Raw genomic sequence first — 15,207 nt, forward strand, 5'->3', positions numbered from 1 at the left:
GGAGTGGGCAACTGCTTACATGCCAGCAGGAGCAACAGATAATTCACAAAGAAATGAGACAGTCCCTGGATTACTAACATTTGACTTAAGGACAACTCATACTTACATTATGCAAATTTGCCTTCACTTTGAACTGACTGAACCAATCCCTACTCTCAAAAGTCTTCATCACAAAGACATAGAGAGGTACTTGGGAGGTGCAGACAACAAAGATGAACCCTTTTGCACATACAGTACTGTGTTGTCAGTGAAGGCAAACATGGGTATATGGGTGGATAGATGGGCAGACAGGCTGAACTATTAGGAATGTCTATGCATCAGGGAGGGTACCCAAGACCATGTATAGGGTTGACAAACAATGGTTTTACAAGTGTATTTGTATGATCTGTAAGAATTCCCAGGGGTACAGTAGAGCTGACAAGAGACAAGGTTGTAGTCACTTTTTGGTCACAGCCAGCTACCCAGAGGGAGGGAGTAGTTGAACCTGTGGGCTCAGGACCATAGGTGCAAGGAACATCAAGCTCAATTGGTGTAACATACTACATACTACTACATTGTTCCACCTCCTACTTTGGCGAGTAGCAACTGGGATATTAAAAGCTTGCAAGCAGCCATCTAAATGCAATGATGGGTCTCTCCTCATCCAGAGTGAAGAAGAATGAAGAAAACTGAAGATTTATGGAAACAATTAGTCCTTGTGACTGGTACATCATGTGACCCTCAGCCTATATGACTATGAGACCAGAAGAACTAGATGGTGCCAGGCTACCACTGTAAACCACTCAGAGGGAGATCTATGGAGGAGATCCTGGATAGAGAGGGAGAACAATGTGGTACAAAACTCAAAATCATTTGGAAAAAAAAAGGAGGGGGACCAGGTTTGCTGGTCTGATAGAGCCTGGTGGAACCACTGAGACTATGATCCCTAGCTGCCCTTCAGGTCTGGAATTGAACCCATACCTGTGGCTTCCAGCGAAACAAAAAATAAGCATATGAGTTGAACATGTTACTGAGGTAGATACACTCCTTGGAGAGAACAATCATGGGAGAAAGAAGGGCTGCTTATGTACAGGGCGACAGCTCAGGGGGCAGGAATGCATGGAGGGATGGACACAAGGAAGAGGTAACTATTGGGAGGAAGTGCGGGGGAAGCTGTTGCATTGGGGTAAATTGTAGACAATGGAATGAGACGATGTGTGTGTGAACTGCTGTATGGAAAGTGAATTTGCTCTGTAAACTTTCACCCAAATCACACACACACAAAAAGTCTTCATCACAACCACCTTCACTTGCTTCATGCACAGCTTTTAAATGATTGCAAAGCCTTAGAGCCTTTCTTGCAACAACAACAATAATAATAAACCCACTGCCATCGAGTCCATTTCGACTCATAGCAACCCTCATTAGGTTTCCAAGGCAGTAAATCTTTACGGAAGTAGATTCCCTCATCTTCCTTCTGTGGAGAGACTAGTGGGTTTGAATCGCCAACCTTCTGGTTAGCAGTCAAATGTCTTAGGCACTGTGTCACCAGAGCTCCTTTCTCGCAGTAAAGTAAAGCTAAATAAGAACCATACTCACCTATTCCACCTTACCTACAAATTCAACTTATAAAGACACACTGAGGGATTTGTTTGTAACCTGGGACGGCCAGTGCCAGGAGAAAACATGTGATGTGATATAGAGTGGGGGTGAGGAGGGTAGAGATAAATGAGGTGGCCAGCAAAGGGCTCTCTGAGGAGATGACATTTGAAAAGAAGCCAGCCTCAGGGATTTGCAAACAGAGGGAAACCCAAGTGCTAAACTCCTGGGTCACAAACCAGCTTGGCATGCTTGATTAATGGGAAGAGTTACTGGACAGGTCTCAGGAGCATGGCTGGTTCTGGTAGGGGTACCTGCACTATTCTCTTAAAAAACAAACAAATAACATCAAAATCTGTTACTTACATGTTGACACTGACTCATGGTGATCTCTTGTATGCAGAGTAGTGGGCTACTATGTGGGGCTAGGCACTTCTGGTTGGTAGCTCAGTGCTTAGCCATTTGCACAACCCTCTGGACACACATACCACTGTCTACAACCCCACAAAAGAAGAATCTTCCCAGGCCCCAAGAGATTCCAAGTCAGTGGAGAGAGGTGGGAGGGTGTTCAGGGTGAAGAGAATGGGAGCAGGAATCAACATGTGTAGCTAGTATTGGTCATTCTAATCCACCTGGCCCTGCCACCACACTGCTCCTGCAGATGGTGACATGAGGTTAATGACTAGAATCCCAGATTCTAACTCATTTTTATCCCATTAACTGGGAATTTATGATTTGATCAAGGCTCATGCCAAATTGCAGCATCAAAGAAGTTGGTGCAAGAAGAGGCCTTTGGAATGATTTAGCACAAATGAGGCAAGCACAGAGATGCTACAGTTTTCTGAAAGTAACACAGCAAGTTAAATCCATTTCAGGGCTTGCATAACCAGCAGCTAAGCCACAAAGGCCCATTCACTGTGGAATGGCTTTTGTTGTTTTTGCCTGTGGGGGATGGGGAAGCAAGTTTAAATAAAATCTCAGTAAAGTACCCATTATGTACCTGGCTTTGCTTAATGCCCCTCCCTGATATACCCTTCATAACAAATTATTGGTTAAAAGTATATTATGGTAACTAAATGGGAATAGTTATTCTGTGAGGTGCTTATTTATAAACTAATAGCAGGAAAACCCTTTGGTTTTATAATAAATGATCTTTACCACCACCACCCTTTTTTTTAATGTCATTGATGAGCCAGAACAATAAGTTGTGTATTGAAAACACAGCTTCTAGTTTGAAATAATAAAATGATGTCATCTGTATATTAGAAAAGTTTTTTTTTTTTTTTTAATCAGAGGGTGGTGGTAATAGAGGCACCCAGCTTATGTTGACTAGCGAATTAGCATCTGAGCTGATTGTAGACCTTGGCTCTAACTCTCAAGCTTGTCACTATTTGTAGGAAGCAGGGGGCTGGATGCTGAGTTCTCAACCTTCTCCAGCATCCAGCTCAGCACAGGCCCTCAGCTTCCCAGGGATGAGAGAGGGTCCTGTACTTGAATCTCCATGAAGCTGTCTCAGTGTCAGAGATGGTGAATTCATCCATGGATGCATTCATTCATTCATAAGTCAATGCAGTTAGCACTGAGATCAGATATTCTCAGTAAGAGCAAAATCTGGGTGCATGGTTGACTAGGGGGGTTCCATTACCTGATTTGCAAATGTATTGACCTGGAAAGTTCTTCAAAGTTTAGGCATGCAGTGAATCTTTTGCCTTCATCAAAAAGACCATAATTGCACAAAATTAGAGCTGTGCCTAAATATCTGGGCTAAATAGACCCGTTTTACACCCAACACCTGTACCCCCTGGACATATCCGCAATGGTGGTATTGTTATAAGGTGCCATCAAGTCAGCTCCGATTTGGAGCGACCCTATGCACAACAGAACAGTGGATATAGGGATACTGTAAACAGTGGATGTTGTAGACAGAGAATATTGTAAATCTGATTGACAAGGGGAATGTTTAACCAACTGAATAACCCAAAAGCATTTTTAAGGGTCTTGGAATATCTGAGGTATGTATGTAAACCATGGTGCTAATTGCAAATGAGTCTTATCTTTTAAAGAAGCTCTTTTAGAAGAAATGTGTTATTAGGCATCAGGTTGAACTGCTTTGTGTGCTAAAAAATGACACAGCAGTATTTCCTGAAGAATTTTCTAAAACTCAGATGTTTCATGTTCAAAGCTGGTCCCATGATGATCTGCACTGTTGAGATCTCGGTGAAGTGTTGTATTGGGGTCCTGGAGCATATCCATTGGCCTCAGACATGCCTGGGTTTGAATATGAGCAATGTCACTTTTTAGCCATGGATCCTTGAGTAAGGTAGTTCACATCTCTATTCCTCAACTTTCTCATCTGTAAAATGGGTTTGGTAGTGCCCTCCTCTCAGGGTTGCTGTGAAGACTACATATGGTAATGTCTAATAAAAATAGGGGGAAAAAAAGACTACATATAGTAATGTCTGTAAAACGTCAAGCACAGAGCCAAGTGCTCAGTAATGAAATTCGTCCCTATGGCCATTCTCTTCTAATTCTCCCATCCCATCCTAAAGTCCTTAGCCCATGTAGGAGCACTCTAGTCCTAAGAGCTGCTTCAGAAAACCCTGAGAGAACCTTGAGGTCCTGGGGAAAGCAGAGCATTGAAGTGAAAAGTGTGTTTAACCTTGATCAGGAAAGGTCTCTCACCTTGACCTGCTGATGGGGACAGTGACATTTTCAGGCATGAAGTGCTCAGAGTGAACGACATCTTCCAGAACTTTAAATGGTCCCCAATTACCTGGAAGAGAACATCAAATCAAAAGAACATTCCCTGAATAATCCTCAAGAAGAATGATCAATTGATAAGTGTCTAAATTGTGCTAGACACTTTATAATCTACATCTCATTTCATCTTCATAACAGTCCTATGAGGGAAGCATTATTATCCCCATTTTTCAAGTAGGAACACAGAAAATCAGAGAGGTTTAGTAACTTCCCCAAGGTCACGGAGCAATTACATCAGAGGAAAATGGAGATTCAAATTCAGGTCTACCTGACTCCACCACATTATGATGCCATGCAGGCTGCAATCTTCAAAACAAACCTATAGTGAGTGAATTAGAAGTAAACAAGTTTAAATGGGGGAGGAGGTAATGAGAATCAGCACTATCACCTTAAGCAGCTCAGTATCCTGGAGTTCCTGCATTCTATGGGTCACAACCTCAAGGATATAATGCTCTACTGTGAATTCAAAGGGCAAAGGTCATGCTCCTTGTCAATTCCTGGGTGGGGTTTCCTAGCCAATTAGGACAAAAGTATGGCATTTTCAGGTATAATCAATTACCTGAGAAATCCCCTAAGTAATTTTTCCAACTACTAAGGGGAAAAGGTCAAATAAAGTTCACTGCACCACAGATATTGGTCTGGCTTGAAAGAATGGGGGAGCTCTGGTGGCGTAGTGCCTAAGGCATTTGACTGCTAACCAGAAGGCTGGCGGTTCAAATCCCCCAGCCACTCCTTGGAAGGAAGGCAGCACTGTCAACTCAAGCAACTCAGTGTGCTGGAGTTCCTGCATCCTATGGGTCACAACCTGAAGGATATAATGCTCTACTGTGAATTCAAATGGCAAAGGTCATGTTCCTTGTCAATTCCTGGGTGGGGCTTCCTAGCCAATTAGGACAAAAGTATTGCATTTTTAGGTATAGTCAATTACCTGAGAAACCCCCTAAGTAATTTTTCCAAATAGTAAGGGGAAAAGGTCAAAAAAAGTTCACTGCACTACAGATATTGTTCTGGCTTGAAAGAATAGGAGAGCTCTGGTGGCGTAGTGCCTAAGGCATTTGACTGATAGCCAGAAGGCTGGTGGTTCAAATCCACCAGTCACTCCTTGGAAGGAAGATTGGGCTATCTATTTCTGTAGTGATACTGCCTCGGAAACCCAAGGAGGGGTCACTATGAGTCGCATCCAACCTGACAGCAGTGGGTTTGGATTTTTGGTTTTTGAAAGAATGGAGAACAAAATCCATATAAGGATATTCCACAACTTGCAGAGGCAACCATGCTTGAGTTCAAGGCCCAGCTCTGCTACTTACTAGCTATGTAACATGGACAAGGCATTTAACTTTTTCCGAGTCTCAGTTTCATAATCTGTATAATGGGAATGATAACAGAAACGTATACCTGTCAAGGTTGTGTGAGTGGTAATGAGACACTCTAACATAGATCCTTAGTTAATTCTTCCCACTTGCTTCATAAACTATGTGTCACAGGGGGCCAGAACCTAAGGATGGCCTGTAGGCATGAGGATGATCAGCATTTTTGCCAGTTGTGCCTACTTGTGATGCTTTTACTATTCGAACTCCCAGGATCCATAAACCACCAATTTCATAGCATGTGTTGCCTCCAAGTGCATCTGGACCCTGTTCTTGGTTTGGATTTGGTTTTGCAGAGGCCAGATGGGATAGAAAATATTCCAGAACAGATGCAAAGCAAGAGGGACACACTCTAACCTGCTTACTTCTCAGCCATCTTCCAAGGGTGTAAACTATGCCTGGAATGCCCTAGGGACACCAGGTTGGCTCAAAAAGTCACCTCCATGTGGCTTTGCTCCAGCTTGGCAGTGTGGCCTTTGGTTGGCCACTCAAACTTTCTGCTCCTTTCTTTCTGTTGGTGATTTAGATTCAGTGACTGCATAGACTCCAGCCATTTGATCCCTGGCACAGGGTAAGCCACTCCCACCTGCCAGCTAGGGCTGACTTCCAGTGGATTTTCAGGAAAAAGGAGGTAGGAAACTGAAAACCCTATCCTTCGCTCCCACCTATAGCTCCAGCTGTGCTTCCATCTGGCAAATCCTGGGGCAAAATGCAACAAGACAGCGTGCGCGAACACGCGGGCGGGGACACACACCCCACACACATACCCCAAAGGAAATGCAGCCCGCTCTACCTGGATCCGCAGCTGTTCTCCTTTCTTAAACACAGAATCTCCTGCAGCTATTTGGGGGTGGGGCTACTTGTTGATCCTTCTCTGGCGCTCCAGGGGCACCTCGCTCCGCCCCGCTCCCAGCAGAGGCACTGGGATTTCAGATGGGTCCTTTCCTTCCCATTTCCACCATCTCCACCCCCCGCCCCCCCAAGACATCTCAGACTGGGGCTGACCTGAGAGATGGCATTGGTGCAAAGAAATGCTGCCTTCATCCCCATACCTCCTGGGAGTTTCTCCACTGTCTTCCTGCCATTTATGGGGGCTGGGGGTCACGTCCTCACTTTCAGGGATGGTTCTCCAGACCCTGAGTGAGAAGCTCCCACTAGCTCCCCTCAAAAAAGGCTAAAAAGAAACTTTCTCCGGGTCCCCAGCTCCCACCCACCCTTTCGGCCCCCGCCCTCGCCCCCATTCCTCCCCTAGCACCCCAGTAGGAGGAGGGGGTGATGAAGGCAGGCTCGCTCCGCGCCTTGTGGGTATCCCTTTTCTTCCGGGAGGCAGGGGAGAAAAGTGCCCCCCCTGTTTGAGTCCCCCGCATCCTTCCTCCGTGTCCCCGGTCCTCGCTTCTCCCGCAGCAGCGTGCTGCCTCCTCTCTCAGGCGCTAGCCACGGCCGCCGGCGCTTGAAATTCTGCCCCCAAAAAAGGGGCCCTGGAGGAGGAGCAGAGGAGGGACGGAGGCCGGCGGCGAGAAACGGAATCCGGAGTCCAAAACATCACGGGGAAAGGAACGGAGCGGCGGCGGCGGCGGCGGCGATTCTGAAGGCACTGTCGCTCCGACCGACCGCAGTGCATCAGCGTGGCTGCCCTGACATCCCTGATGATGCTTAACATGGGGCATTATGCACTGGTTAACAGGCTCCGGGCTGCTGAGCGACTTGTTTTAAGCATTTTCTCCCTGGCTCTCGCTTTTAATCTTGTCTCTAGTGGCGTGTGTAGGGGGGAGGACTTTATTTCCATTGGCTAAGCTCTCCCTTCCCACCCACATCTCTTCCACATCACCTTGGTGTCTCCCTAAATAAAACCAGCCCTCCTTATCGCCTGGAAAAAATCAGGAGCTAGAGTTTGAATGGGTTTTTTGAACACTCACCCCTGCCAGCGTGTGGCTGGGATCTCAGGATAAACTCACCGCGTCTGGCCTGATGCATCCCTGGTGTGGTGCTGGTTCTTGAACATCAAGGTTTAAGACTAGCCCCAGGACTGGAAACTCTTCCCTGGAATTTGGGCAACCTGACGCCAGTTGCGGAACTGCACAGGGTCCCCATGGACCTCAAGGAGAGCCCCAGTGAGGGCAGCCTGCAGCCCTCCAGCATCCAGATCTTTGCCAACACCTCCACCCTCCATGGCATCCGCCACATCTTCGTGTATGGGCCGCTGACCATCCGGCGTGTGCTCTGGGCTGTGGCCTTCGTGGGTTCCCTGGGCCTGCTCCTGGTGGAGAGCTCCGAGAGAGTGTCCTACTACTTCTCCTATCAGCATGTCACCAAGGTGGATGAGGTGGTGGCCCAGAGCCTGGTCTTCCCGGCGGTGACCCTCTGCAACCTCAATGGTTTCCGATTCTCCAGGCTCACCACCAATGATCTGTACCATGCCGGTGAGCTGCTGGCCCTGCTTGATGTCAACCTGCAGATCCCAGATCCACACCTGGCTGACCCCATGGTGTTGGAGGCCCTGAGGCAGAAGGCCAACTTCAAACACTACAAACCCAAGCAGTTCAGCATGCTGGAGTTCCTGCATCGCGTGGGCCATGACCTGAAGGATATGATGCTCTACTGCAAGTTCAAAGGGCAGGAGTGTGGCCACCAAGACTTCACCACAGTGAGTACTTGGCTTTCAGCTCACTCTTGTGTTTGGTCCTCTTGAGAAGTGGTGTGTCGGTGTTCTCCTTCTTGGTTTGGGGGTCTCCCTGTGCTTTGGAGCAGGAGACAGAGCAGGGTCTCAGTTGAAGGCCCAGAGGGTAGTGGCCAGAATTGTGGGAACTGGTTGTAGAAGCCTACCTGCCTGGATAGAGCACTGTTGCCTGTTGAGACAAGGAGGACGAGCGGATGGCTGGCTATGGGGGTCACTTCAGCAAATGAGCTAACTTGGCTTCCAAGCAGCCTGAGGGAAGAGGCCTGGGTTGTCGGTTGTCCAGGGCACTTGGTGTCTGAGCTGTGTGATTGGAACAGCTTGTCATTGACGAGGTGGCAGTTTCTCTCTCTCTCTCTTTTTTTTTTTTTCCTCTCTCTGTCTGCTCGGAAGTGGCATCAAGCTCTGTATCCTGTGGGCTGGGTGGGAGCGAAAGCTTCCAAAGAAGGGACTGTGGGGGCCCCAGGCAGCCTGGATGGCTCTGGTGGCTTTGGGAGCCTGCCGGAGCAGGTGATGGTACAAAGGTGTGGAAGTCTCCTTGCTTCCTTTTCTCATGTAGATTTGGAGCTCGGTTGGGGGAGTGGAGAGGCCAGGGACCCTGGATCTCCATCTGGTCTGCTGACAGGTCTGAAGCAGAGAGGTGTCCCGGGTGCTTGGGCAGAGAGGAGGGTTTGCGGGGAGGCGCCTGTGCAGGATATCCCCCAGCAAGATGCCTGTGCCAGTGAGGCAGCCCCAGCTGGCTCTTCTGGGAGCTTCAGGTTGAAACTCAAACCTCGGTGTGCTGTATGTACAGTCACTTAACTGGATGAGAGAGGAGTGGTATGGGGAGGGGGTGAGCAGCTGTGGGATTGGGAAGCCTGGAGGAGGAGAGTGGTGCTGAGTCGAGAGGGAAAGTGAAGGGGGAGGTGGCTCCCATTAAGGATGTGGCTTACTAGATAGGCAGATGGGGGCGGGGGACAGAGGTGAGCTGTTGCTGCTAGGGTTCTGTCTGACCAGTTAATGGGCTCTCAGGCGTAATAGGTCAAACAGCAGCTGCAAACATCTTCTTGCTGGGAGGCAAGTTGGGGGCATCGGGTGGTTTGGGACCCTCCAGAAGTCCAGTGTGGCTGCTTCCTCCACGGCTGCCTTAGAGAGCATTGAGGGCTTTGAGTCTCTGAGCCCTGAGCTAAGATGCAGTTGTAAGTTTGGGATGACAGGTGCAGCAGTGGCAAAGGGACTCTGTTGTCAGCACTTATCTGTGGTCTTCTGCCTAATTAAGACATGCATCCATTCCCCGCCCCCTCTCAGATACATAGCCTCCCAGCTTCTTGCTCTGAGTTTCTTTTAATGCTACAACCCGTCTCTGCCAGCAGCCTCAATGCTTGCTCTTGGCTTCTCTGGTTCTGGAAAAGCCCAGAGTGCTGGGGGTATTGCCTCTCGCATCCTGTGTACTGCTCTGTTTTCCTGGGGAAGCCGTTTTCTATTATCCATCTTAAACATTATGAGGAAGAGCATAGCAAAAGCAGCAATAGTGTATGCCAAAGATGAGGCCAGTCTGAGCTGGAGGAAGAGACTAATGGCACCGGGAGTCCTTTTAAATTGAGCAAACCAGATTCTAAAACATGTAACACACAAATGATCTCTCAGGTGGCTTGGGGAGAGAAGGGGAAAAATGCCTCATTCTTGGAGACTGAAACCATCACTGTATTCCACTCCATGCTTTCTAGCGCCGTGGCAACACTCAGCTTCCCCACTGCACCATGCGGCTCGCACTCAGCTGTTCCTCTGTCTGTCTGAACACACATGGATCAGCAGGGCAAGGGAAGATATTAGAGGGAGGGTGGCACAGTGGGAAACTGCACCAAGTAGCAGATTCTGCACTGAACTCTCCAGTGGCCTTGTGACCACAGTCCAACCAGTGGCTTCCTTTGAATTCATGACCAAGTTCCTTTTAGAGGCAAAGGTTCTTTGACCCCAGGCTGCTTTTTTGCAGGTGGCCCATCATTTGAGGTGGTCAGATCTTAAGCCTTACTAGAACCTTTGACGTGTTCAGGAAGTCTCCAAATAGTGATGTGCCTGTGGATAATGTTTATTTTCCATTAAGTGGGGTGTCGTTATCTGCTGTCTTCACCAAGTTCAAGAATGATCGAGCTGAGGGTCCCTCCTTGGGCTGATGTTTTATATATGACTTCTCCCAGGACAGAAAAGGTCATGAGCTCAGGGCTGTATCTTCAAACTGTAAAAGGAGTATCTAAAAGGGAACTCATCCTGGGAAAGATAAAAGGGGCCCAGATGGGAGGCTGATCTTGCCGAGCCTCTGCAAAAGGTGATGTGATGGCAAGCGTGCCCCAGACCTTGCAGTGAGGGGTAATCCTTGGGATTCAGCCTTGCTCTCCTGTCTCCTTTTGGCTCCAGGTATATGCATGCTTATTCTTGGGCCCCCACACCAGAAGAAAGCAGAGAGCCTGGGCAGGTGGTTGATGGAGAAGGCAATTCATCAGCCTTCTCTCATTCATTCTCTCTGCCTGGCATCTCTCCCCAGTCTGGCTTATTTACTAGGCTCTGTACTATTCTGAAAAAGAGCTCCGGTGGCTCTGTGGTTAAAGCATTAGACTACTAACCAAAAGATCAGCAGTTCAAACCCACCAGTGACTCCATGGGAGAAAGATGAAATGATCTGTTTCCATAAAGATTACAATCTAGGAAACCCTAAGGGCAGTTCTACTCTGTCCTATAGAGTCCCTATGAGTCAGAATCAACTTGATGGCTCCGTGTTTTGATTTTTTGGTACGATTCTGAGTGGCTTTTATTCCTGAGTGCTGGGGCTGGTTTATTAGAGAAGTTAAGAATGAAGAAAGGGATGTCACAGACAGACTGCTTCTTCTGTTTTTCTCTTTTTGTATAAAGCATACTAGTGGTATATCCAAGACTAATGTTTTAGCATAAGCTTCCTTATTCCAAGTTCTTAGCTGGTGTGCAATGAAGTGCGTAATACCCTTTAATTAGTGAACAAGCCATGATTCTAGCAGAGTCAGTGAAAGAAGGCTGTATGTGGAGGTTGAAAGTCCCTAGGAAGCCAGGTGTGGAATGCTGATTGCCATGTAAACAGGTGTGCTTGGCACCCATGCAGATAGACTCTCCGCCCTCACCTGGGATGCTAGGACAGAGTAGAACTGTCCCCTTAGGGTTTCCTAGGATATAATCTTTAAGGAAAAGAAAATTGTCTCATCTTTCTCCCCTGGAAAGGCTGGTGGGTTTGAACTACCACCAACCTTCTGGTTAGTAGCTGAATGCCTTCACCCCTTTGCTACCAGAGTGCCTTATTCTTCTAACATCTGATTGTAATGGCATGACTTTCTAACTCACAAGTTTATAGGGAGAATCAAACAAGAGAGACAATATATGTGAAAGTCCATTTGTACCCCGTGACAGCTGCACAAATTAAAGCAGGGTTATATATTATAGTAGGAGGGATGTTATTGCCCAGCCTACCTGCCCTGTTCGCTGCCTACCATAGGAGTCAAGCATGATGAGTAATGTTGTGAAGGATGGAGCCAGGGAGGGAGAGGTGGCTGCTTGCTCTGTTTGAAGCACTGGGTTAAACTAGAGCCTCACTGAGGCAGGGTCCCTTAGGGTGGAGGTCCCCAGAGGGTTCGATAACCAACTTTCACTGACAGGCTGCCACCCCACTGTCTGTGACTCACGTGTGACTGTTTCATGCTGTTTCTCTGCTCAACAAGTTGGGGTTCATCTCCCTCCAAGTCCAGAAATCCAAACGACACTTCACTTTGCACTTTTAACCTGATTTCCATAGTTGCATGTGTTGGTACTTTAAACTTGAGATTTCTTAGGAAAGAGTTTTCTTTCTTTCCTCACTCAGTGTTAGAGACGCATATGGACTTTAGTCATCTACATCACAGAGCACTAGAATGATGGTGGAGATGAGGCTTTAGGAAGTGCACATCTTTGGAATTCTTGCACAAGGCTGGATGAGTCTATAGCTAATCTACTCTCATTACTTCTTCATACATGGGGAACACATGTGAAGAATATGGGCTTTGGGGAGAGGTCTGAGGTAGAATTGCATCTCTGCTACCTACTCGCTGTGGAATCTTGTGCACATTTCTTAATCCCAGTTTCCCCATCTCCAAAACCTGAACAATTGTACTTACTACTCAGAGTTGTTGGATTACCAATGAGAGGAAGTATGTGAGGTGCTAGTGTGCAGCATATACTTACTACAGGGTAAATCCTTGCTTTGCCTGGCATCCCATAAGAGTTACTCAGTGAGCTTGACTCTAGACTCCGGCCTTCTTGCCTCCCAGTCCAGTGTTTTTCCCATGATTCCATACTGCAACCTCAACAACTTTAGTGCACAGACAAGTGGTGTGTTTGTGGGATTTTTTTTTTTTTTTTAATAATACTTTATTGTGTTTTTGGTGAAGGTTTAAGTTCTCAACCTTTTCCATACAAATTGTTCAGTGATATTGGTTGCATTCTCCACAATGCCTAAGCAATCTCAGTATTTCCATTCTGGTTGTTCTGTTTCCATTAATTTAGTTTCTGTGCCCCCTTATAGTCTCACTTTTATTTTAAAGTAATTTGTGACTATTTGGTCTCATATAGATGAGTTTTTAGAGGGGCACAGTACTCAAGGGTGTTATTATTTATTTTGTCAGCCAATCTATAGTTTTATAGATTGCATTTATCAAAAAGAGGACCTCAGAGGTTGGTCTTGGTTCAGAGTTTAAAGAATGTGTCAGGGCAATAGTCTCAGGGAGTCCTCCAGTTTCAACCAAGCAAGTAAGTATGGATTTTTTTTTTTTAAAGGATTTGATGTTTTATAGTTGCAGGGGACATCAAGCTCAATTGGCATAACATACTACACAAAAACATTGTTCCACATCATACTTTGGTGGGTAGCGACTGCATCTTAAAAGCTTGCAAGTGGCCATCTAGATGCAACGATGGGTCTCTCCTCATCCAGAGCAAAGAAGAATGAAAAAAACTAAAGACGCATGGAAACAAGTAGCCGAAGTAACTGGTACACCATGCTATCCTAAGCCTATATGACTATGAGACCAGAAGAACTAGATGGTACCCAGCTACCACTGTCAACCACTCGGAGGGATGTCTATGTAGGAGATCCTGGACAGAGTGGGAGAAAAATGTAGAACAAAAAAAAAAGGGGGGGGGACCAGGTTTGCTAGTCTGCTAGATTCTGATGGAACCACTGAGACTATGGCCCCTAGCTACCCTTCAGGTCTGGACTTGAACCCACTCCTGTGGCTTCCAGCTAAACAAAAGATAGGTATATGAGCTGAACATTTACTTAGGTAGATACACACCTTGGAGAGATCAATTATGGGAGAACAGAAGGGCTGTGTATGCACAGGGAGACAGCTTGTGGGGCAGGAGTGCATGGGAGGGTAGGACACAGGGAAGAAGTAACTATGGGGAGGAAGTGAGAGGAGAGCTGTTGCATTGTGGGAAATTGTAGTCAACATCATGAAACAAAGTATATGTGAGCTGCTGTATGGAAAGCAAATTTGCTCTGTAAACTTTCACCCAAATCAAAATAAAAATTAAAAAAAAAAGAGAATTTGAGGTTTTGTTCCACATTTTTCTCCCATTCTATCAGGATCCGTCTGTTGTGGTCCTGATGAGAATGGGAAGTAGTGTAGCTGGGCACAATCTAGGTATTTCTTCTGGTCTCAGGGTAGAGGAGGCCATGGCTGGTGTAGACTATTAATCCTGTAGACTAGACTCTTCTTTGAGTCTTTGGTTTCTTCCTTTCTCTTTTTCTCTGGATGAGTAGAGACCAATAATTGTATCTTAGATGACTGCTCAAAAGTTTTAAGACCCCAGACACTACTCACCAAACTAGGATATACATCATACACTTTTTGAACTACGTCATGCCAATTTACCAAGTTGTATGTGAGATTCTGAATTCTCATAATATGTCAAACTTCATTTTCCTCAGTACTTTTGTTCATATCAATCCTGCTCCCTAAATGCCCTTTCCTTATACATCATTGGTTATGTACGATGAGTACAAGAGCTCCATTTCGTGCTCTTAAACTCACCCCCAGGAAGCTCATCCTGCCCTAGGCCCTGACAGGTGGGTGACCTAGCTACCCCTAACAGTTTTTATCACAGTGTGTGATGTTCATTCATGCACATTCATTCCATTGTTGATCAAATAGAGCACCTATGGTATGACAGAAACCAGGATATAGTAGTGATAAAGATAGACTGACTAGATGCTCACCATCACAGAGCTGACAGCTCATTTTCCATCCCTTCTAAATGGGGGGGGGGGCGTTCCCTGAGAGCAGGAAATTAGCCTCATTAAACACAGACTCTGCATACATCATGTTGAATACAGAACCTGCCCACAGTAAGTGACCAGGAAAGTTTGTTGATTAAATAGTTACTTGCTGTTTCCTGAACTGACCCAGAATCCTTTGCTCAATGGCCTTTGTTTTTCCATCTCCCTTTTACACTCTCTCCATGACTGGAGCCCTGGTGGCAAAGTGGTTTAAGCTGCTAACAAAAGGTCGGTAGTTCAAACCTACCAGCTGCTCCATGGCAGAAAGATGTGGCAGTCTGCTTCCATAAAGATTACAACCTCGGAGACCCCATGGGGCAGTTCTCCTTCATCCTGTAGGATCACTTGGAGTCAGAATTGACTCAATGGCAATGAGTTTTTCTCCATGACTCTTTATGTAAGTCCTTTTGTTGGTGTTAGTTGTCATCAAGCCAACTCATGTTGCCCCCATGTGTGCAGAGAGAACCCCACAGGGTTTTCAAGGCTGTGACCTGTCTGAATCAGATTACCAGGCC

At 46.6% G+C, this 15,207-nt stretch overlaps 1 protein-coding gene across 1 annotated transcript; it reads left to right on the forward strand.

Moving 5' to 3' along the window:
* The first annotated feature begins 7,794 nt into the window (after positions 1-7,794).
* On the forward strand, positions 7,795-8,609 carry LOC103194174 (acid-sensing ion channel 2-like). The gene is made up of 2 exons (XM_007937544.1): positions 7,795-8,349; positions 8,565-8,609. The coding sequence occupies exons 1-2, from the start codon at positions 7,795-7,797 to the stop codon at positions 8,607-8,609; spliced, it is 600 nt and encodes a 199-aa protein (XP_007935735.1).
* Positions 8,610-15,207: the final 6,598 nt, after the last annotated feature.

The sequence above is a fragment of the Orycteropus afer genome, unplaced genomic scaffold, assembly GCF_000298275.1.
Source record: "Orycteropus afer afer isolate SDZICR_OR568_19922 unplaced genomic scaffold, OryAfe1.0 scaffold00042, whole genome shotgun sequence".
Lineage (NCBI taxonomy): Eukaryota > Metazoa > Chordata > Mammalia > Tubulidentata > Orycteropodidae > Orycteropus > Orycteropus afer.

Bases quoted from the DNA above. Each gene is read 5' to 3' on its own strand.
- LOC103194174 (XM_007937544.1), top strand. From the start codon at position 7,795: ATGGACCTCAAGGAGAGCCCCAGTGAGGGCAGCCTGCAGCCCTCCAGC. The intron at 8,350-8,564 runs GTGAGTACTTGG...TGTTGAGACAAG, and splicing joins GCCACCAAGACTTCACCACA to GAGGACGAGCGGATGGCTGG.